This window comes from Furipterus horrens, unplaced genomic scaffold, assembly GCF_987537825.1.
Source record: "Furipterus horrens unplaced genomic scaffold, mFurHor1.1.pri manual_scaffold_2, whole genome shotgun sequence".
Classification (NCBI taxonomy): Eukaryota; Metazoa; Chordata; class Mammalia; order Chiroptera; family Furipteridae; genus Furipterus; species Furipterus horrens.
In genome coordinates this window covers 32,194,556-32,216,254 of record NW_028327172.1, presented here as the reverse complement: position 1 = coordinate 32,216,254, position 21,699 = coordinate 32,194,556, and the positions used below count along the sequence as shown (strand labels likewise).

The 21,699-nt window shown below is 39.2% G+C and overlaps 1 protein-coding gene across 2 annotated transcripts in view; it reads left to right on the top strand.

Annotated features, from left to right (window-relative positions):
- LOC150018099 (L-lactate dehydrogenase C chain) overlaps nt 1-13,924 on the top strand; it is a 29,736-nt gene extending 15,812 nt beyond the window's left edge. For both annotated transcript variants that reach the window (XM_090267634.1, XM_090267633.1), the window contains 4 exons: nt 220-393; nt 2,677-2,794; nt 12,704-12,827; nt 13,760-13,924. In XM_090267634.1, the coding sequence (XP_090123760.1) occupies nt 220-393; nt 2,677-2,794; nt 12,704-12,827; nt 13,760-13,924 (581 nt within the window). The remainder of the gene's footprint in view (nt 1-219; nt 394-2,676; nt 2,795-12,703; nt 12,828-13,759) is intronic.
- The last annotated feature ends 7,775 nt before the right edge of the window (nt 13,925-21,699 follow it).

Here is a 21,699-nt window from a genome sequence, read left to right as displayed (position 1 = left end):
GCACATATGTTATCTCAAAAGAGAATTTAAAAATTATGATAATAATGTAAACTTTAAAACCTATGAGAGAGATTATGAATATTTCTTTGTTGATTTGCTTCACATTGAACTCTGAATAAATCTGTATTTGACTCTAAGACAATTGATCTATTCAGAAAAGCAAATTGTAAAAATAAGTTATTGTAAATTTTTTTTCTAATAAGAAATTGTTCTCCCTAGTTGATATTTTGACATATGTGGTCTGGAAACTAAGTGGCCTACCTGCCACTCGTATAATTGGAAGTGGTTGCAACCTAGACTCTGCCCGTTTTCGTTACCTAATTGGAGAAAAGTTGGGTGTCCATCCCACTAGCTGCCATGGTTGGATTATTGGAGAACATGGTGATTCTAGTGGTAAGTATAAACCTATTTTTATTATGTAATCACACTTCTTACCTGTAATGATGCTTATTTTCTTTAAAGTCTGTTTTATTTGATATTAATATAGCTGTGTAACTTTTGTTTTATTGGTATTTCCCTGGTGTAGCTATCTTTTTCTATTCCTTTACTTTCAGTCTTTTGCCTCATTGATTTAATTACCACTTATATAATTGTGCATAAAGCATATAGCTCTTTTAAAAGTCAGTGAGTGTTCTCCGCCCTGGCCAGTGGGTCTCAGTTGGTTGGAGCATCATCCCATAACCGATAGGTTGAAGGTTTGATTCCTGGTCAGGGCACACACCTAGATTGCAGGTTTGATTCCCAGTCCTGGTGTGGTCACATGCTATCCCTGCTCTGGATGCTTACAATCCTGGGTCTGGGTGTATATGATCCCTGGCCTGGGTGCCTCCAGAAGGCAACCAATTGATGCTTCTGTCTTGCATTGATGTTTCTCTCTCTCCTTACCTTTCTCTTTAAAAGCAATGAAAAAAAATGTACTCGGTGAGGATAAAAAAAATAATAAAATTAAAAAATTAAAGTGAGTGTGTTTTTTCTTATCTGGAGCATTTTCATTTATTAATTTTAAAAAATATTTATTTATTTATTTTAGAAAGTAAGAGAGAGAGAGAATCATTGATACAGATTTAAAAAATTTTTTATTTATTGGTTTTACAGAGAGGAAGAGACAGAGAGAAACATTGATTTATTGTTTCACTTTTCATATACTCATTGGTTGCTTCTTGTATCTACCTGACCAGGGAATGAACCTGCAACCTTGGTGTATCAGGATGATGTTCTAACCAACTGAGCTATCCAGCAAGGGACTGTTGTTATTTTTTTAAACAGCATTTTTAAGGAATGATTCATATATCATAAAATTCACCTATTTAAAGTGTATAAGTCACTGGTTTTTAGTGTATTCACAGATTTGTACAGTCATCACCACAGTCTAATGATAGAACACTTTCATTACCTCAGGAAGAAACTACTTCTGAACTCACCCCCCAGCCCCCCAGCTCCAAGCAAGCACTAGTTTACTTTTTGACTCTATGATTTGTTTATTTCAGACTTTTCATATAAATAAATCTATATAATATGTAATTTTAACTGTTACTTAGGTCACGCCAACTTTTTTCTTTTCTGAACTTAAACAATTAAACTCTGAAGCCCAATTTGTATAAATTCCCACAGTGTTTTCTGTGCCATATATATAAATCTTCTTTCCACAATGGCAATAAGGCCATTGAAAACAGAGACCAGTCTTTCAGTCATTCATTTGTTCACTCAAAGCATTTAATGAGCCCTTCTTGTTTTTAATCTTTTTATTCAAGGGTCATAGTATAATAAATACTTCTGATTTGACTTAGACAAATACTTAATTTGACCTCTTGGCTTGTGCTATTGTCTTAGCTCAGCTCTTTCTCCAAAAAGTTGTTAAAACAATTTTCCTAGATATATTTTAATTTCTCACCTTTAATATTACATTATTTTATTTGAAAACACAGCAGTGTATTCAGATTGGTATTAATTTAATATATAAGTATTCTATTCAGTGAGATTTCTTTAGTTTCTTTTCTCTTTTTTCTGCTTTCTGTTTAAGCAATTAAACTTTAATTTTCCCCATTACTTTGCAAGTGGTTACCTGTAAATTTTTAGCATTCATATTTGACCTCAAAATAATTAGTGTCTTTATTCTTCTTTGGAACAATACACAGACCTTGGAATGCTTTAAGTTTGATCACTCTCTTTGTCATATATGCAATTATTAACCATTTTTCTAGTTCATCCTGTTTTTATATTGCCCAAACTAGTTATAATTATTCAGTAGTCAAGGCTACATTTTTTTTAAAAGATGTTATTTATTTTTTAGAGGGAGGGAAAAGGAGGGAGAAAGAGAGGGAGAGAAACATCAATGTGCAAGAGAAACATCAATCAGTTGCTTCTCGAATGCCCCTGACAGGGGACCTGGCCTACAACCCAGGCATGTGTCGTGGACCGGAATCGAACCAGTGACCTTTCAGTCCACAGGCTGAGTGGAGTAGTCGAAGAACATATATGTATGGTTCATAGACATGGACAATGGTGTGAGGATTGCCTGAGGAAGTGGGGTGTGGGGCTCAGTGGAGGGGGGTAAGTGAGTAAAAGCCGGGAAAACTGTAATTGCATACACAATAAAATACCATTAAAAATTACTAAATTCAAATAACTGATGCTCTGCTACAAAGAAGAGTTCATTCTGAGATGTATTTCTTTTAGTGCCCTTATGGAGTGGGGTAAATGTTGCTGGCGTTGCTCTGAGGACTCTAGACCCTAAATTAGGAACTGATTCAGAGAAGGACCAATGGAAAAATATCCATCAAAAAGTTGTTCAGAGGTAAAGTATCGTTCAATTTCTCTTCTCTTTCTTATTTATTATATTTTATTGATTATGCTATTACAGTTGTCCCAGTTTTTCCCCCTTTTTCTCCCTCCATCCAACACCACTCACTCCATCAGGGAGTTCCCACAACATTGTTCATGCCCATGGCTCGTGCATATATGTTCTTTGGCTGCTCCATTTCCACTGTACGTTACATCCCCATGGCTATTCTGTAACTACCTATTTCTAATTCTTAATCTCCTTACCTCTTCACCAATTTCCCCACATCCCCCTCCCATCTGGCAATGATCAAAAGGCTCTCCATATCCACGATACTGACTCTGTTCTTCTTGTTGGCTTAGTTTGTTTTTTAGATTTAATTGTTGATAGATATGTATTTATTGCCATTTCATTATTCATAGTTTTGATCTTCTTTTCTTAAATAAGTCGCTTTAACATTTCATATAATAATGGTTTGGTAATGATGAACTCCTTTAGTTTTTTCTTGTCTGGGAAGCTCTTTATCTGCCCTTCAATTCTAAATGATAGCTTTGCTGGGAAGAGCAGTCTTGGCTGAAGGTCCCTGCTTTTCATGACGTTGAATATTTCTTGCCAGTCCTTTCTAGCCTGCAAAATTACTTTTGAGAAATCAGCTGACAGTCTTATGGGAACTCCCCTGTAGGTAACTAACTTCTTTTCTCTTGCTGCTTTTAAGATGCTCTCTTTATCTTTAACCTTTGGCATTTTTATTATGATGTGCCTTGGAGTGGACCTCTTTGCATCCCTCTTGTTTGGGACTCTGTGCTTCCTGGACTTGCATGTCTGTTTCCTCCACCAAATTAGGGACATTTTCTTTCATTATTCTTTCAAATAGATTTCCAATTCCTTGCTCTTTCTCTTCTCCTGACACTCTATTGATGCAAATGTTGGAACACTTCATGTTTTCCCAGAGGCTGCTTACACAACCCTCATTTTCTTGGATCCTTTCTTCTTTTTCTTGTTCTTAGTTGTTTTTTTTGCTTCCTTATGTTACAACTCATTGATTTGATTCTCAGCTTTATTCACTAGTTGTTTCCCTGTAAATTGTTATTTATTTCAATTACTGTATCCTTAATTTCTGACTTGATATTTTTATGCTGTTGAAGTCCTCACTAAGTTGCTTGAGTATCCTTACAACCAGTGTTTTGAACTCTGCATCTGATGGATTGCTTGTCTCCATTTTGTTTAGTTTTTTTTCTGGAGTTTTGATCTGTTCTTTCATTTGGGCCATGTTTCTTTGTCACCTCATCTTGGCAACATCCCTGTGTTTGTTTCTATGTATTAGGTAGAGTTGCTATGATTCCCTGTGTTGGTATTATGGCCTAATGTAGTAAGGTGTCATGTAGGGTCCAGTGGCACACCCTTTCCTATCACCCAAGCTGGGTACTTGAGGTTCACCCTTCATGTGGGCTGAGTACACCCTCCTCTTGTAGTTGAGTATTGGTTGCTATTGGCTGGCCAATGGGAGGGATTTACCCAGGCTAGTAAGTTGAAAAGATTGGCTGTGACCACTGACCACCAACCTCTGTCATCCTGGGGGGGATCAGCTCTGCGGGGACAGGGTAGTGGTGGTGCTCTGACATAGTCTATAGCTGTCCACTGGGTGCACAGGCCCTGGGGTTTCCTGGGTGGTGCAAGCCAAAGTCAGCTCCCACCTGTGTTTTGCCCAGGGCCACCCTGCCTGAACTATAGAGCAGTCTGAGATGGCTGCTCCTTGTGCTGGGCTTGGAGAGTCCCTGGCGAAGCTCAGCTGTGAATCTAAGTTGGCTATTGCTAGTGCAGGGCCTGGGACTCACTGAGGCCAGCTGTTGCTTGTTTGAGAGGATTTAGGAAGTTGTGAAGCTTGAAAAGCTACTGTTAACAGCTGTAAGTTGTTGGGATGGAGCCTCAGGGCATCTCCTGGGCAGGGCAAACAGTGTTAGCCAGGTTGATGGAGTCTCAGATATGGCACCTGCCTGCTGGCTCTGTGGCTCTGCCCGCCTTTTGGTCTGGGAGAAAGCTGTTGCTCAACTCTCTCCTTGATGCCAGCCACTTCAGTTCCTCCCTGTGCTACTGGTGCCTATCAAGCTGCTACCCTGTCGCTGGAGCTCAGAAGGGAGTGAGCCTGAGCAAGTCCATGTGTGGGTTCTTAATGAGGAACTGCTTTGGATGCCAGAAGTTTTTTCCACCGACTCAATCCATGCTAGTTTTTGTAGCCAGATTTTGTAGGGACTTATTCCTGGCACTTGTACCCTGGACAGTGCGTCCTGGTGTGGGGTGGGAACTCCTCACTCCTGAGATATCCCTTCTGAATTTTTACCCACCACATGTGGATGTGGGACCAGCCTGTTTTGCGTCTCTGCCCCTCCTACCAGCCTGGATGGATGTGATTTCTTTAATTCCATAGTTGTCAGACTACCATTCAACTGGATTTCTGATGGTTCTGAGTGACAGTTGTTCTATAATTTAGTTGTAATTTTGATGCGTTGTGTGAGGAAGGCGAGCTGTGTCTACCTGTGCCACCATTGTGACAGGAAGTCATTCAATTTCTTAATGCATTAATAATTAGTCATAAGAATAAATGTCACAGAAAAAAAATATAGTTGATCTTTGCATTTTGTAAGGGAAATAATTCTATCCTTATGAAAATCCTTGAATTAAGACTTATATTATGCATAGCTTTATCTGGGGGGCATTTTTCACAAAGAAAATGTACTTCAAAAGAACTGATATATATTAGAGGATAATTTAGCTAGTGATTATGAGTGTGGACTTTGGAACCAGGTTCCCCAGGTTTGAAATCTGGTTTCAAGCCACACTAGCCAGGGCTTGGCTTCACCACTTATTAGTGGTGTGATATTGGGAAATTATTTGAATTTTTAAAAGCTCAGTTTCCATATTTTTTAAATGGGAATAATAACAGAGCCCACCTGATAGGACTGTAATGAAGAGTAAATGAGTTAGTACATGTAAAATGCTTAGAACAGCACCTAGAACTTGGGTTCATCAAGTGACTTGGTGAAAAAAGAGAAAATATGAAGCTAATGCAAATGATCAGAAGTTAACTAGGTTTACTTCAAATGAAGTGTCTGATGCTGCCTAAATTATTGCCTTAGCAGCCCAAATGATTCTCCTTTATGCTTTAGCCAAGTTACATATTAGTAAAAGTTATAGAACCTAAAAATCACTTTTGTATATTCTAAACTGGAATATTAAATTTACAAAAGCTCAAGTGTAATCTAGTATACATAGGATAACAACCCTACAGAAATGTATAAGAATTAAGGCAGAGAAAAAGTACACAATATAGCAAAAATGATTATGGCTTAAGTTTTTATTTTCTAAATGCCTTTGAGTTTAAAAAAATAAGTTATTTTATTTTCTGAACATAAAATCACATGATCACTTTAATGGGTAATGGGTACAGAGTTTCAGTTTGGGAAGGTGACAAAATTTGGAGAGGATGGTGGTAATAGGTGTATAACGTTTATGTACTTAATGTTATTGAACTGTATACTTAAAATGATTAAAATGGCCAATTAAAAAAAACTGATTTGAGAGAGAGAAAGATTGATTTCCTGTTCTACTTATTTATGCATTCATTGGTTGATTCTTGTATGTACTCTGTCAAGAGATTGAACCCACAGTCTTCGTTCACCAGGATGATGCTCTGACCAATTGGGCTACCCAGCCAGGGCTAAAATGACTAGTTTTACCACAGTTTAAAAAATAAAACAATATACATGGCTATCAATAGTGGTTTGAAGTTCAGATGGTCAAATTAATGGAACATAATAGGCTTTAATCTGCCATTAAGTTTATCAGGCTTGATGAAAGGATACTGGACAGAAAACACTATAGAGAGTATTAGCATTTTCTTAAGGAGGTATTACACATGTTCAGGTGTAGTTTTCAGGCCCCATCACTATGTGGGATGCAGTCAGTTACAAGGGAAGTGGGCAGACTATCCTAGCATAGGAAGGATGCTGTCTTTGTTTCTCAACACTTCCTTTCTCTATTACAGTTGACATTCAATATTATATTAGTTTCAGGTATACAGCAAAATGATTAGACATTTATCCCCCTGATAAGTCCAGTACCCACCTGCACAATCTCTAATAATTGCTAGTTCCATTTTAATTTGAAATACTGTTGCTATAAGGCAGTGATTTTCAGCCTTTGTCATCTCATGGCAGACATAAACTAATTACTAAAATTCCGTGGCACATCAAGAAATATGTTTTTTGCTAATCTGACAAAAAATATATAATTTTGATTCAGTCACACTGGACAGCTGTAGTGTTGACTGTTGTTATTTGTTTTATTTGACAGTGTAAGGGAAAAGAGGTCAGTGCCCCTGACTAAATAGTCAGGTGTTGCGTATTCTAACAATTCTTGCAGCTCTAAGGGAGTAATGATTAAGATCACATTTCCCACTGAAGTCCTGTGTGATTTGAATATCAGTACTCATTTCAATTAGTCCTCTTAACAGTGCAGTGGCCAAAATTAAATTATTTGCTCCTTGTATACTTAGCAGACAAAGAATCCTCAGAATAATGCTAGTATTTGTCTAAAAACGACTCAGCTCTTTTATGTTATAGTCTCTGATTTTCCAGTGCCTAACCAACAATTGCAGAGGAGTGACACCAAGATTTAATAGATGTCCTTCCAGGTTCCCAATAGAACATTTACAACATGGATCAATTTTGTCTTAAAGTACCAGCCTTAGAACTACTTGTTCTATTTTCTCCCTTTAGCCATCCTTTTATACCAGCAGTTTTATTTTCATTGTGATGGCTAACAACAACTAAAGGATTATATTTTTAGCCATTTTTCTCAACCCTCTTCTCTTTATCAAGCCACTTTGTTAATTCCTGAGAGGATAAATCAGTCATCCAGACTCCACTGAGAAGATTTGTTTCCAATTATTTAATGCAGAGCTTTCTTCAACTTATACACCATCAATTAATCATTCATAGGCATAATCTTCTTCCCTTTCCTTTTACTTAACCCACAAAGTCTTGGTTATATTGAATTGACAATCTGAAAGCTAATCCTAATTTAACACCAATCTCCATGGATTCTAGTAGTACCCCTGGTTCTGGATTGACAGTCAAATCACAGCACACCACAATGAGTACAGTTGAGACCCAACTGTTATGTGCTGGGGTGGTTCATTTACATATCAGTCTTATCTTTTACAACCAAGTGTGTTATGTGCAGTCTTGGTGCCTTGAAACTGTGTGTAAGGTGGTTGCAAGACAAACTGATACAAATAAGATGCTGTACATTCTGTTTTTAATGTCCTGGATCCTTTTCTCAAAACTAAATGAATTCAGTGCTGTGTTAAAACCTCTTTGTCCTTTGGGTCAATCCAAACCTGAGACCACTGTTGGTGGAAATACAAAAATATAATACATAAGTATTGTAGAAAACAAGAATATTCAGGAAAGTATAAAGAAGATAATGTCACCTGGAAGCCTGTCACTCAAAAATAATCACTATTAAAATTTGGTGGACTGATGCAATTCTAAAATTTCTGTAAAAATGTATTATGTTTTTTACAAGCCTAAGATACAAAATTACACAATGTATAGAACTGTGTTATTTTCCTTTGAAAATGTATGATGGCCCTGGCTGATGTGGCTCAGTGGATTGAGCAGTGGCCTGCGAACCAAAGGGTTGCCAGTTTGATTCCCAGTCAGAACACATGTTTGGGTTGTGGGTTAGGTCCCTAGTTGGGGGCACACAAGAGGCAACCACACATTGATGTTCCTTTCCCTCTCTTTCTCCCTCCCTTCCCCTCTTTCTAAAAATAAATAAATTAAATCTTTAAAAAATTGTATCATGAACATTTTCCCATTTTGCCATATATTATTGGTTTAATATTATATTTTTAGGAGAAGTATGTATACATGGATTAAATTATATACATTGCACCCTAGTAATAATTTCAAGTGGTTAGCAAGATATATATGCTAACTTTCAAGGTGATCAGGTACTATGTTTGGATATTTAAGCAATAATACAAAACATACAATATAATATACAGATGATGTATTATAGAATTGTACATCTGAAACCTATATTATTTTATTAACCAGTGTTACCCCAATAAATACAATAAAAAGTTAATAATACAAAAATTTAAAACTAGTTTTCATCTTGAGTGGCATATACGCCCTAGTATTCTGCCTTTATGATAAAAGAAAGATGAATTATTACTTAGTGAATAATGAAGTCTTGAGAGTAGTATAGAAACTTGTATTGCTTATTTATAAATAATTTCTAGAAGAAATATCTCAGAAAATTTTAGTGGAGTGGCATTGACATGTAGGTTGCTTCAAAATGGATGCTTGAAATACAGTAGTCCCTCTCTATATCATGGTTCACTTATCGCGGCCTCATTGTATCACAGAATTTTTAAAAATATTATATTTAATTATTTATCGCAGATTTTTTGTTATATCGCGGGAGTTTGTGGTACTGTATATGTATTTATATGTGTAGTATTTATGATTTTAATGATTTTTGCCTAAAATTTTTCAAAAAATATTAAAATATAATAAATGATTCTAACATTAAAAGAATATTAAATCAAAATAAAATACTACACACTGTTTACAGTATCTATTTTTTTTTGCGGATGAACACATACATTACACTGAAAACGAGATGTACGCTCGAGCTCGTTTGCCTATGTGGGATTGTACACGGCACACGATTGGCTGATTGATGGAAGGCGACCAACCAGAGCATTGTCTTGTGTATCCTGGGTGCTGATTGGCTCAGTAACCGTAGCATCAGTCTGTCTGCTACCCCGCACTGTGTGCAAACGTTCAACACCTCGCCTTGTCTACTTCACTCCTACCTCCGATTGCTGTGCGTAGTTTTCCTCTGCGGTGTTGTGTTTTGTGAAATTTTTCTTCAAGACTGAATTTATTGCAAGCCCTATGATGCCACCCAAATGTTCTGCATCTTCTAAGGATTCTGGCAGTGAACCCAAGCGCCAGAGGAAGATGCTTACCATAAAAGAGAAGGTGGAACTTCTCAACATGTTGAAGGAAGGGAGAAGCTATGCGTCTGTTGGCTGCCATTACGGGATCAACGAGTCTATGGTTTCCTATATAAAGAAGGATGAGAAGAGTATCGGGTCTACAGCATCAGTGACTTTCAACGAAACAGCAAAGAGGGTGGTTACTTCCCGCAATAAGATCATTGTGAAGATGGAGTCTGCATTAGCTGTGTGGATAAACAATTGCAGAAAAAAGAATATCTCGCTGGATACAAACACCATCCAGATGAAGGCCAAGCAACTGTATGATCGTTTAGCAGCAAAAAAGGATGATCACAACAGTGATGAGAATGAAGAAGAGGATGATGACGATGACAATGCTGAAGCAGGACCTTCGAGTGCTTCTCCAACCAGACCAACCCCATTCAGTGCCGGCAAGGGCTGATTTGACAAAAATTTCAGAAACACTTTGGACTCAAGAGTGTTTCTCTTGAGAGAGGCTGCCTCTGCAGATAATGCCAGAACCGAGGAGTATGTGAATAACACGTTTAAAGACATCATCGAGGAAGGAGGCTATAAGCCTGGACAAGTTTTCAACATGGATGAAATGGGCTTATTCTGGAAACAGATGCCGTCTTGCACTTTCATTATGAAGGAAGAAGCAAAAGCCCCTGGTTTCAAGGCCCAAAAAGATAGGATAACTTTAATCATGTGTCAGAATGCTGCGGGCTTTATGATAAAGCCAGGGCTTATTTATAAGTCCAAGAACCCAAGGGCCCCAGAAAACAAAAATAAGAATGTGTTGCCCGTGTACTGGATGCACAACCCTAAGGCTTGGATCACGAAACTTATCACTACTGATTGGTTTCATCAATGTTTTATCCTGGAGATTAAGGTTTATCTGGCAGAGAAAGGCCTTGATTTCAAAGTGCTTCTGATAATGGGCAATGCTGGAGGCCATGCTGTTGACCTGATGTATGATGGCATCCAGATAGACTTCTTGCCACCGAATACCACATCGCTCATTCAGCCAATGGATCAAGGCGTTATTCACACTTTTAAGGTGCTCTACACCCGAAATGCCCTGCAAAACCTCATTGAAGCTATGGACTCAGATGAAGACTTCTCACTAAAGGCATACTGGCATGAGTACACAATTGCATCATGTCTCCAAAATATTCAAAAGGTCATAAAGGAGATGAAGAGTGAGACTTTGAATGCCAGCTGGAAAAAATTTTGTCCAGAAGTGGTCCATGATTACAAGGGATTCTCTCCTGATGAAACCCACTCTGCGGTGGATAAGGCCGTGAAGCTGGCGAAAATACTGGGAGGAGAGGGCTTCAGTGACATGACTACCGAAGATGTAAATACCCTGATCAATGTGCACTCTCAACCGTTGACAGACAAAGACCTGGAGGAGCTGACTAAGTCAGCAAGTGAAGAAGAGGATGAGGAACAAGATGAACAATGGGTTGAAGAAGAGGAGGAGGTTGGCCTAACACTTGATCATCTGCAACCATGGTCAGAATGGCCAAAGAACTTCAACGAGTGACTAAAGAATGGGACCCCCATATGGTTCGTTCTTTATAGTTTGCAGATTCAATTGACAGTGCCATGTCAGTTTACAAAAACATTCTCAATCAGAAGAAGCAGCAGCATCAGCAACTCCCCATAACTATGTTCATCACTCGAACGAAGAGGTCGGTTACGCCTACACTTTTAGTGGAAATAGAAGTTACAGACGAGGCCAAAGATACCACTGCACCACCTGAAGAAGCGCCTGGCGAAGTGGTGCCTTTAGAAGAGCTGTAATGCTCTTGTTTGCTGTGCAGTACATTCTTCTCATCTTCATCACCTTCATCGTCATCAGTACTGCACAGCTAATTTATCATCTTCATCATTCAAGTTGTAGTATACTTCACTGCTGAGTACCCATATAAAATTTTACAGTACTGTATGCATATGTTGTTAAAGTTATGTAGGTTTAAGAGTGTAGAATATGTTTAAGAACATAAGTAGTGTTTATAAAAGTGTGGAAAAGGTTAAGGGAGTGAAAAAGGTTAATAAGGGACTGGGAATGGTTTATAAGTGTGTGGGAAGGGTTTATAAAGCCTTTATATATATATATATATATATATATATATATATATGTATATATATATATCGTCGGCAGCCGTCCGTCTCGAGAGACGATGGTGTAGCTTCTTAAGAGTCTATCTGCACCTCCGAGAATGGCTGTACAGTCCGACTCGGGAGTGACACGGTATCTGTCTCCTCCCGTGTTGAATCGACATCTTGCGATGACGCTGGAGTGTCCTCTCCAGTGAAGCTGAAGCTACAGAGCCTGGGCAGGGTGATATGGAGGGTCTGCTGTTGCCCATGCAGCAGACCCCCCCTCTCTTCGCAGCTGAAGGGTCCAAGGGAAAGACGGAGTCAATACAGCTTGGCTTCAGGTGCGCCGCAGGAGTTGCCGGTGTTGACTACAACGTCAAACCGCCTTAGGGACTCCGGCTCCGGATTTTCTGTCGGGGTTTACTCCCTTAGCCTTTCCCCTGAAGAGGTATGCCGCAAGGCAGCGGAGGTTTTTTGGAATCAGAGTTTTCCTTCTCTGATGTGCCCTGACTGGAAGATCGAACCAGCGACACTTAGCTCGCAGGCCGACGCTCAATCCACTGAGCCAAACCAGCCAGGGTCCATATATATATGTATATATATATATACATATATATATATATATATACACTAAAATAAATCTAAGGTTTCTACTTTTCGGATTTTCACCTATCGCGGGGGGTGTCTAGAACGTAATACCTGCAATAAGTGAGGGGATACTGTATATTCTCTAAGTTGACTCTTCATTAATTTTATTTTCTTACTTTCTGCAACTATAGTACCTATGAGATTATCAAGCTGAAGGGGTATACTTCTTGGGCTATTGGCCTGTCTGTGACAGATCTGGTAGGATCAATTTTGAAAAATCTAAGGAGAGTGCATCCAGTTTGCACTATGGTTAAGGTAGGCTTAAATTATCTTTATTTATTATCTTTAATATTTTTTGAGTCCTTACTGTGTTCTGGGCATTATACAAGATGTTGAGGATATAATGATAAACAAAAAGACAGAGACCCTTACATCATAGAAATTAATGAAAAAATGGACTTAATAAAACAATTACAAAAGAAAATATATAACAAAGTATGCCAAGTGCTCTGATGAAACCCACTGAAAAGTGCTAAGAGTATAGAAGAAGAGAATGTAACTGCTCTAGGAGGGGGTATGGGTGGTGTTTAGGGAAGGCTTTCTGAGGAAGGAGAATGTGACCAAACCCAAGTAATGAGTAGGAGTTTTTAATTTTTTAAAAATATTTTATTTATTTATTTTTAGAGAGAAGGGGAGGGAGGGAGAAAGAGAGGAAGAGAAACAGTTGTGTGAGAGATACAGCGACTGGTTGCCTCTCATACGCCCCATTTGGGGGACCTGGTCTATAAACCAGATATGTGCCCTGACCGGGAATTGAACCAGCAACCTTCTAGTTTGCAGGTTGGCACTCAGTCTATCGAGCCACACCAGCCAGGGCGAGTAGGAGTTAATTTGGAAGGCTGGACTAATATTCCAAGCAGAGGGAACACATGTGTGTGAGGGCCTGAGGTAGATATAAGTAGAGAACACTTGAGGACCTGATGAAAAGGTCAGTTGTTGAAATGCAGAGAGCAAAGGGAGCGCAGGGGAGTACATGGCAAAGGGAAAAGCAAGCAGGGTCAGGCCACTGAAAGGAAGAAGGTAGGAGGGCATGGCAGCAGGTCATTGTCAGCACACAGGGCCAGGCCAGGTCCCAGAGGGATTCTTGTGCTCCATGGTGTCTCCAGTTTACTCTTATTCTGGAGCTCTCTTGCATAGCTGCTTTCCCCTATCAGGTTACTAAAAAATAATCTAATTTTGCCTTTTAGGGCTTATATGGAATAAAAGAAGACATCTTTCTCAGTATCCCTTGTATCTTGGGGCAAAATGGTGTCTCGGATATTGTGAAAGTTAACTTGAATCCTGAGGAGGAGGCCCTTTTTAAGAAGAGTGCAAACACACTTTGGAATATCCAAAAAGACCTGGTATTTTAAAGCCTTTTAATGTTCTGCTGTTTTATAGAACAGAAAATAACAAACTGTATATTTCACATTTTGAAAGTATTTTCATCTGATCCGAAAACAAACAAAGAAACACTGAAGACCTATAGCATGCTTCCAGTCTCTCAAGGCTAGTAAAGGAAATGGTAAAGAGATCTCTCCTCTTTTATGAACCTCTTAAAGCTCTTTTCTACCCAACTTGTACAAATGTAAGAGTTGCCTGCAGGTTTAGTAGAATATATATACCAATCCATTATAATACAGAACTTAAGATTTTTCTCACAAAAAATTTCCCACTTTTTCCAGTATTGAAATTTCATCTTGCGCTTTCTTCCCTTAGGGAACCAGCTTGTTCACTTTATATACTTGATTAGCTTTGTGTGTCTATGTATAATCTTTACTAAGCACTTATTTTTAAGGCCATATGTATCAGAAGGAAAATAGAAATATAACTTTCTTTGATGTAAAAAAATTTAACTGGAATATCTTTAACCCTGCAAGTACTATACCAATTAATATAAATTTAAATGGTTGATTTGGTGTCTCTGTTGAAATACTACAAAAAGGAGCTTAGACCATCAGAAATAAGTGAAAATATGTAATGCATTGTGGAAAATAAATGGAAGGAAATTCATCTTGGTTTGTGTGATTAATTCAAACTAATGTGAAACCTGGAACCTCCAATTTTCAGCTTTCAATTTGGAAATCTGTATTACATTTCTTTCCAGTTTATTCAGCAAACTACTACTATTCTTGCTGTGTTATGGTTATAAGATCAATATGACATCATTTCTGCCCTTAAGTATCTCACAGTGAGTATTGAAGGTACATCACCTTATTGATTATTAATGAATGCTTGATAATAGTCAATTGGTAGCTCCCTCTTTGTGTCCAAAGTAGGAGTGAATGTGCTGCTTTTGATTTATATATACAAATATATATACATATATAACACATATATTTCCTTGATTCCACAAAAAATTAAGGCAGCTGTAGGAAATATCAATGGAACAAAAGAAATCAGGACCAAGGTAATTTAAAAATTAGACTAGACTCGTGGGAAAAATTAGAAGGCAGATATGCAGGCCCTGAGGACTTGCATGGCTCTAATGCAGATGCACCCATTTGATGAGAGTCACAGTTCACACTGTGTTATTCTTGCTATCATAATAGCCTCCATTCTAGTCATCTACTGAACATTAATTTCTTGTTTTGTTCTTTTTTCTTTAAAAAAAAAATACTTCCCTTGAATGCATAAAATATGGGAAAGGGGAATCTTTTGTGGATTTTGCCTTTTTAAAAAGCTGCTCTTTCCTTGACTGGTGTGGTTCAGTGGGTTGGGCATTGTCACGCAAACCAAGGAGTCGCTGGTTCCATTCCTGGTCAGGGCACATGGCCAGGGTTGCGGGCCTGGTCCCAGTTGTGGGTGTGTGAGAGGCAACCGATTGATGTTTCTCTCACACATCAATGTTTCTCTCCCTCTCTTTCTCCCTCCCTTTCCTTTTCTCTAAAAGTAAATAAAATCTTTTTTAAAAGGCTCCTCTTTGTAAAACTCCACATTAAAATTCATTTTAGGAAATTCTGGCAGAGATTGAAAAACTATAAATTACAGTTTCTACAGTGACTATTCTACAACTGCTCTATATCATGTATTATCAGTGGTGGCAATATGACCCCCAAGATAGTGAAAATAGTGTGTGTGTGAGAGAGAAAAGCTTAGATATTACAAGGGTTTTACTTTATAAAGCTCAACCTATCTGACAAAATTTAATATTTTATTTCACAATGAGGGAGATCGAATGATTAGGGAATATGTCTTAAAAAGCTCTTGAGGGAGAGATAATGAAAAAAAGGTGGAGAAACACTGCCCTACATTTTATAAAATAATTTGTCAGATATGTATTATGTGTTACAACTCAAATTATTTAGAAAACAATTAGGTAGAACGTGGCAGAAGAGATGTGGATATCTCAGTTTATTTCGGACTTAGGGATGAGAGGGGATTCTACACTTAATGAATTGATTTTTCCCTTCCATTTGTAGAAATGGTTATCAGCACTGTAATGTTCAAAGTGTTAAGTTTTCATATCTCATTTTAAAAATCCCCTTTGCATAGAGCGTTTAAAATTTTTTGTTTTTCTACTTCAGCTCACATTTGTTGGTGGGAAAACAGAGCCCTGAGGTCTCTTTTTCCTACAGCCCCTGTGAAAAATTCTCAATCAGGTGTCAGAAGCCCGTATTGGATACACCCAGACATGGTTTGGTTAGAAATAGCTTTCCTTGGGCTGTCGGTGGATGGGTTCTAGGAAAGCAGCACTCCTGACAGCGGAGGCCCCCCAGTTCACTGTGCCTGCTGCAACGACTGTGACTGGGACCCTGGGAGCCTTTTTGAAGACCGTCAAGCTACAGGTAACCTCAACCTGCCAACGGCGCGCAGGTGACAGGCAGCAGGCGCAGGCGCAGGCGCAGTGCCTCGGAGCCGGCTCAGGCCTCACACCTGCGCCCGGTGTGCTGGGCCCCCGCGAGGCCGCACGAGCTGGGCGCCGCTTGCGCAGCCAACGTCATCCACGGTTTTCCTCCTCGGACCTCAGCCGGCTTTCCTTCCTTCTCTTCCTCTGCCTCTCACGCGAGCGGCATGAGCTAGGCCGCTGGAGTCCTGCCGGCCAGCAGAGAGTGGACACAGCGGGACCTAATTTCTTTTGCTCAGGGACGGCTCTGGGTCCCTTCTGGGCGGCACGCGCCCCACTCGGGGGATGCTGGCCCTTCCCGCGTGTGTGTCCGCGGGTACTTGCGCCTGGCTGGGCCTGTGGACGGGAAGGAGGGCTGTCCTGGCGGTAGGCTTGTCTTTGGTGGAGCAGTCCCTTTGCCTGCCTTCCTCCTTCACTCCCTCTTAACTGTATACACCTTCCTCCTCCTCCCCAGGGTTTGCCTCCTGGGTGCTGGGCCGCTGGCCAGGGACTACTCGGCTTTGACAGTCGTCTTTGTCATGCCCTGTTGTGTCGGAAGCACCTCCTTCCCCGCCGCCGCCCAGGATCTCTCTGCAGACCGGTTCCCAATCTGGAGGTGGCTGTGCAGTTTTTTCTCACTTAGGTTTCCAAGATGGCGACCGTCAAGCGGGAACTCATTATGTATTTCACTCCAGAGGAGGTCATTCACCACAGTAAGATCCCCGTTATAGGCACTGGGCCGGTTGGTATGGCCTGTGCAGTCAGCATCTTACTAGAAGTTATGTGCTTTGTGCCATAGGGTTAACTAAGGTTTCCTGGTTGCAGGCAAGGTCCCCGCATCCGGCTGTGCAGGTTGTGAACAGTTCAAGGGTTGAGTGGGAGCCCTATCTGGTTTACCCCAGAGGAACAGATGCCTTTTTAAATTGCTCCACCCAGAGTGCACTTCTTTTTTTAGTGCTTATGATGGTATCAGACGTGTTAAAAAGCATCTGTGTGAGAAAGCATGTTGACATTTAACTTTCACTCATTTGCTTGACTAAGAAACTCTACTCAAAAATAATTATTAATTTAAAAAACGGGAGAAGTAGGTGGCAGAAAAAGAGAGTGTAAACCTGTCAGTTGTGGTGGTCGTCCTACTAGTCCCAAACACAAGCGTCTTTTTCCTATAAAAATCTTTCTCCCATTTTTTGGTCTATGTCTTTATTTTCCTTCATTCCTTATTCATGTTAAGTTGCTTTTAGTGTTTAGTAGTTCTTGGTATTGATGTAGTTAATAAAATTAATTCCCAGTTCAATGGCTGGACACAGAACTAAAAAGGTTCTGAAATCTTTCTAACAATATTACCGTCATCTGAACCCATAACGGTTTAGTAAGTCAAAATAAACTATGAACTATGCTTTGCTTTTTCAACAGAATATCTAGGAAGTTTCTTCAAGCTATAGCCTTTAATCTTGGCATGATTTATTGGATTTAAAGATTGACACTGGGTTTCCTACCTGAATGACATAATATCCTTAAGGCACATCAGCTGTTGTCAGCTGCTGCTCTTGGTAATCATAAGACTTCTCCATGACTCATTTTTGTCCTACAAACTATAATGCTTTTTATCAGCAGTATCCTCAATGCTGATGGATACACATACATGAAAACCAGTACATTTGTTTTCAATATCAATAATAATATGCTTTATAAACATTATCTAATATAATCCTCCAAAGTAATAGATGTATTTTATAGAGGAGAAAAAAGACTATCTCAAGTTGTATGAATAGATAATAGACTGGTAACATGTACATATAATATTTGTCATCTCTATTTTGAGGGGCCTTTCTGAGAGGGATTGAGCCCTGTCCCTAGAGATAATAGCCACAAGCTCCTAGAGCTTGAATTTTATGATGTTGCAAACTATAGCATTGTGTATATCTTAGAAAATGTGGTGCACAATCTCTCTACAAAGCCCCTTGTTAAGGCTTACATTAATCTCACCTTCTCCTGGCCCTGACTCTATAACTTTTTTTATTCAAGGAGGTTATGATATCTTAAAAGCTCCTTGTTGATGAAGAAAGAGTTCTCCATAGGAATTGTTTAATAATTTATTGGCAGAAATTTATGGTGCAAACCTACTAAAGAAACAGCAATTTCTTTGAAAGTTACTGAATTATGTACAATACACAAACTTCCATTACTATAGTGTGATATCCATGAATCATTATTTCATTGAATGTATCCAGAGTCTAGAATAGACACTTAGTACTAAATAAAAGAATTGCTAAAAGCCAAATGCATGTTAAAAGGGAAAAAGCACTGGATAGCAAATAGGATGGATAGTCTACCCATTTTCATTTTTATAAATAAGGAAAGAGGGTCCAGAGAGATTGAATTAGGATAAATTTTTTAATAGACTTAATTTTTTTAGAACAGTTTTATTTAGATTTACAGAAAAATTGAAAAGATAATACTGAGAGTTCTGTCTGTACCTCACATCCAGTTGACATCATAGCTTAGTATGGTGTATTTGTCACAATTAATGAACAATACTAACACATTATCATTAACTGAAGTCCATATCCTCCTCATATTTCCTTAGTTTTTACCTAATGTCCTTTTTGTGTTCTAGGTTCCCATCCAGGATACCACAGTGCATTTAGTCACCTGTTTCCTTAGGCTTCTCTAGATTGTGGCAGGTTGTTTGACTTCTCTTGTTTTTGATGGCTTGGACAGTTTTGAGGAGTCGTCGGCAGCCGTCCGTCTCGAGAGACGATGGTGTAGCTTCTTAAGAGTCTATCTGCACCGCCGAGAATGGCTATGCAGTCCGACTCGGGAGTGACACGGTATCTGTCTCCTCCCGTGTTGAATCGACATCTTGCGATGACGCTGGAGTGTCCTCTCCAGTGAAGCTGAAGCTACAGAGCCTGAGCAGGGTGATATGGAGGGTCTGCTGTTGCCCATGCAGCAGACCCCCCCCCCTCTCTTCGCAGCTGAAGGATCCAAGGGAAAGACGGAGTCAATACAGCTTGGCTTCAGGTGCGCCGCAGGAGTTGCCGGTGTTGACTACAACGTCAAACCGCCTTAGGGACTCCGGCTCCGGATTTTCTGTCGGGGTTTACTCCCTTAGCCTTTCCCCTGAAGAGGTATGCCGCAAGGCAGCGGAGGTTTTTTGGAATCAGAGTTTTCCTTCTCTGGGTTTTGAGGAGTACTGGTGAGGTATTTTGTAGAATGCCCCTTTACTAGAATTTTTTCCTGTGTTTTCCTCATGATGATTCTGGGGTTATGGATTTTGGGGAGGAAGACACAAAGGTAAAGTGCTGTTTTCATCACATGATATCCAGAGTATGTATGTGGTCAACATGCTTTATCGTGGTTGATGTTGACCTCAGTCTTTGGCTGAGGTAGTGTTAGGTTTGTCTACTGTAAAGTTACCCTTTTTTCCCTCCATATTATGTCCCTATGTGCAGCCCACGCTTAAAGAGTGGAGAGTTATGCTCCCTTTCTTTGGGGATGGAGTATTTACATAAATTATTTGGAATTCTTCTGCATGGGAGATTTGTCTCTTTCCTATTTATTTATTGCTTGTGCACGTGCTCTCTCTCTCTCTCTCTTTCTTTCTTTCCTTTCTCACCCGAGGAAATGCTCATTGATTTTACAGAGAGGGAAAGGGAGGGAGAAAGAGAGGGAGTGAAACATTGATGTGAGAGAGAAACATTGATTAGTTGCTTCCTGCACATGCCCTGACCAGGGACTGATTCCACAACCTAGGTATGTTCCCTGACCGGATATTGAACCTGTGCCTTTGCGGTTTATAAGACGACGCTCCAACCAATTGAGCCAGTCTGGCCAGGGCTAATTCAACCATTTATTAATATCAGTATGGACTCATGTATTTTATTTTATATTTTGGATTACAATCAAATACATATTTATTTTGCATCTCAAATTGTTCTAGTTTGGACTATTGGGAGCTCATTCAGTTGGCTATTGTGTCTCTTTGACATACCCCATTAACATAAGGTTTCGTTTTGAGCACTTCTTTGTTTCTGGCACTATAAGATGTTTTTGGCTTCTTCATCTGTATATTTTCTGCTTCAGCCTTAAGTCAGCCTTTTTCCTAAGGAGCTTCTTATTGAGGAATTGTGTTATCCAAGATCTGGGTGCTAGGTGTGCTCACTTTTACCAGGGTTATAGTACTTTTTAAAAACAAGCTTCCAAAGATAATTTTATCAATACTGTATTATTCTGTTCCACACTACTCCAGTCTCTGTGAATAATTCAGAGTATCTAGAAAGCATTGTCATCTCATTCAATAGCCTTTTCCTTGTGATAGTTTAGACTTCTAGGCTAATCGGTTATAATCTAGTTTAAAATTCAAAGAGCTTGGCTTTGGATTTCCATTCATTAGAATAAAGTAAAAAGATCCAACAATGTAAGTTGGACATGTACTTAAATTGATAGATACTTGAATATTTTTGCTAAGTACTAGTACAAACTCATTTTTAGTGAGAAATGTAATAATATAGATAAAAAGAATATGTGACACCACACACAAGAATAAACTCAAGATGGATCAAAGACTTAAATGTAAGCCGTGACACCATAAAAGTCCTAGAGGAAAACATAGGCAAGAAAATATCAGATATCTCACGTAACAATCTCTTCACGGATACATCTCCTAAAGCAAGAGAAATAAAGGAAAAAATAAATAAATGGGATTACATCAAACTGAAGAGTTTCTGCTCAGCAAAAGAAAACATCAGCAAGATGAAAAGGAAACCAACCATATGGGAAAACATATTTGCCAATGACATCACAGACAGGGGACTGATTTCCAAAATATATAAAGAGCTGATACGACTAAACATCAAGAAAACAAACAACCCAATTAAAAAATGGGCAAGGGACCTGAACAAACACTTCTCCGAAGAGGACATACAGAAGGTCCATAGACACATGAAAAAATGCTCAACATCATTAGCCATCAGGGAGATGCAAATAAAAACCACAATGAGATACCATTTTACACCAGTCAGAATGGCCATCATCAACAAATCAACAAGCAACAAGTGCTGGCGAGGATGTGGAGAAACGGGAACCCTACTGCACTGTTGGTGGGAATGCAGACTGGTGCAGCCACTATGGAGAACAGTATGGAATTACCTCAAAAGATTAAAAATGTAACTGCCTTTTGAACCAGCGACTCCACTACTAGGATTATACCCGAAGAATCTTGAAACACCAATTCAAAAGAACTTATGCACTCCTATGTTCATTGCAGCACTGTTTACAATAGCTAAGTGCTGGAAACAACCTAAGTGCCCATCTGTAGAT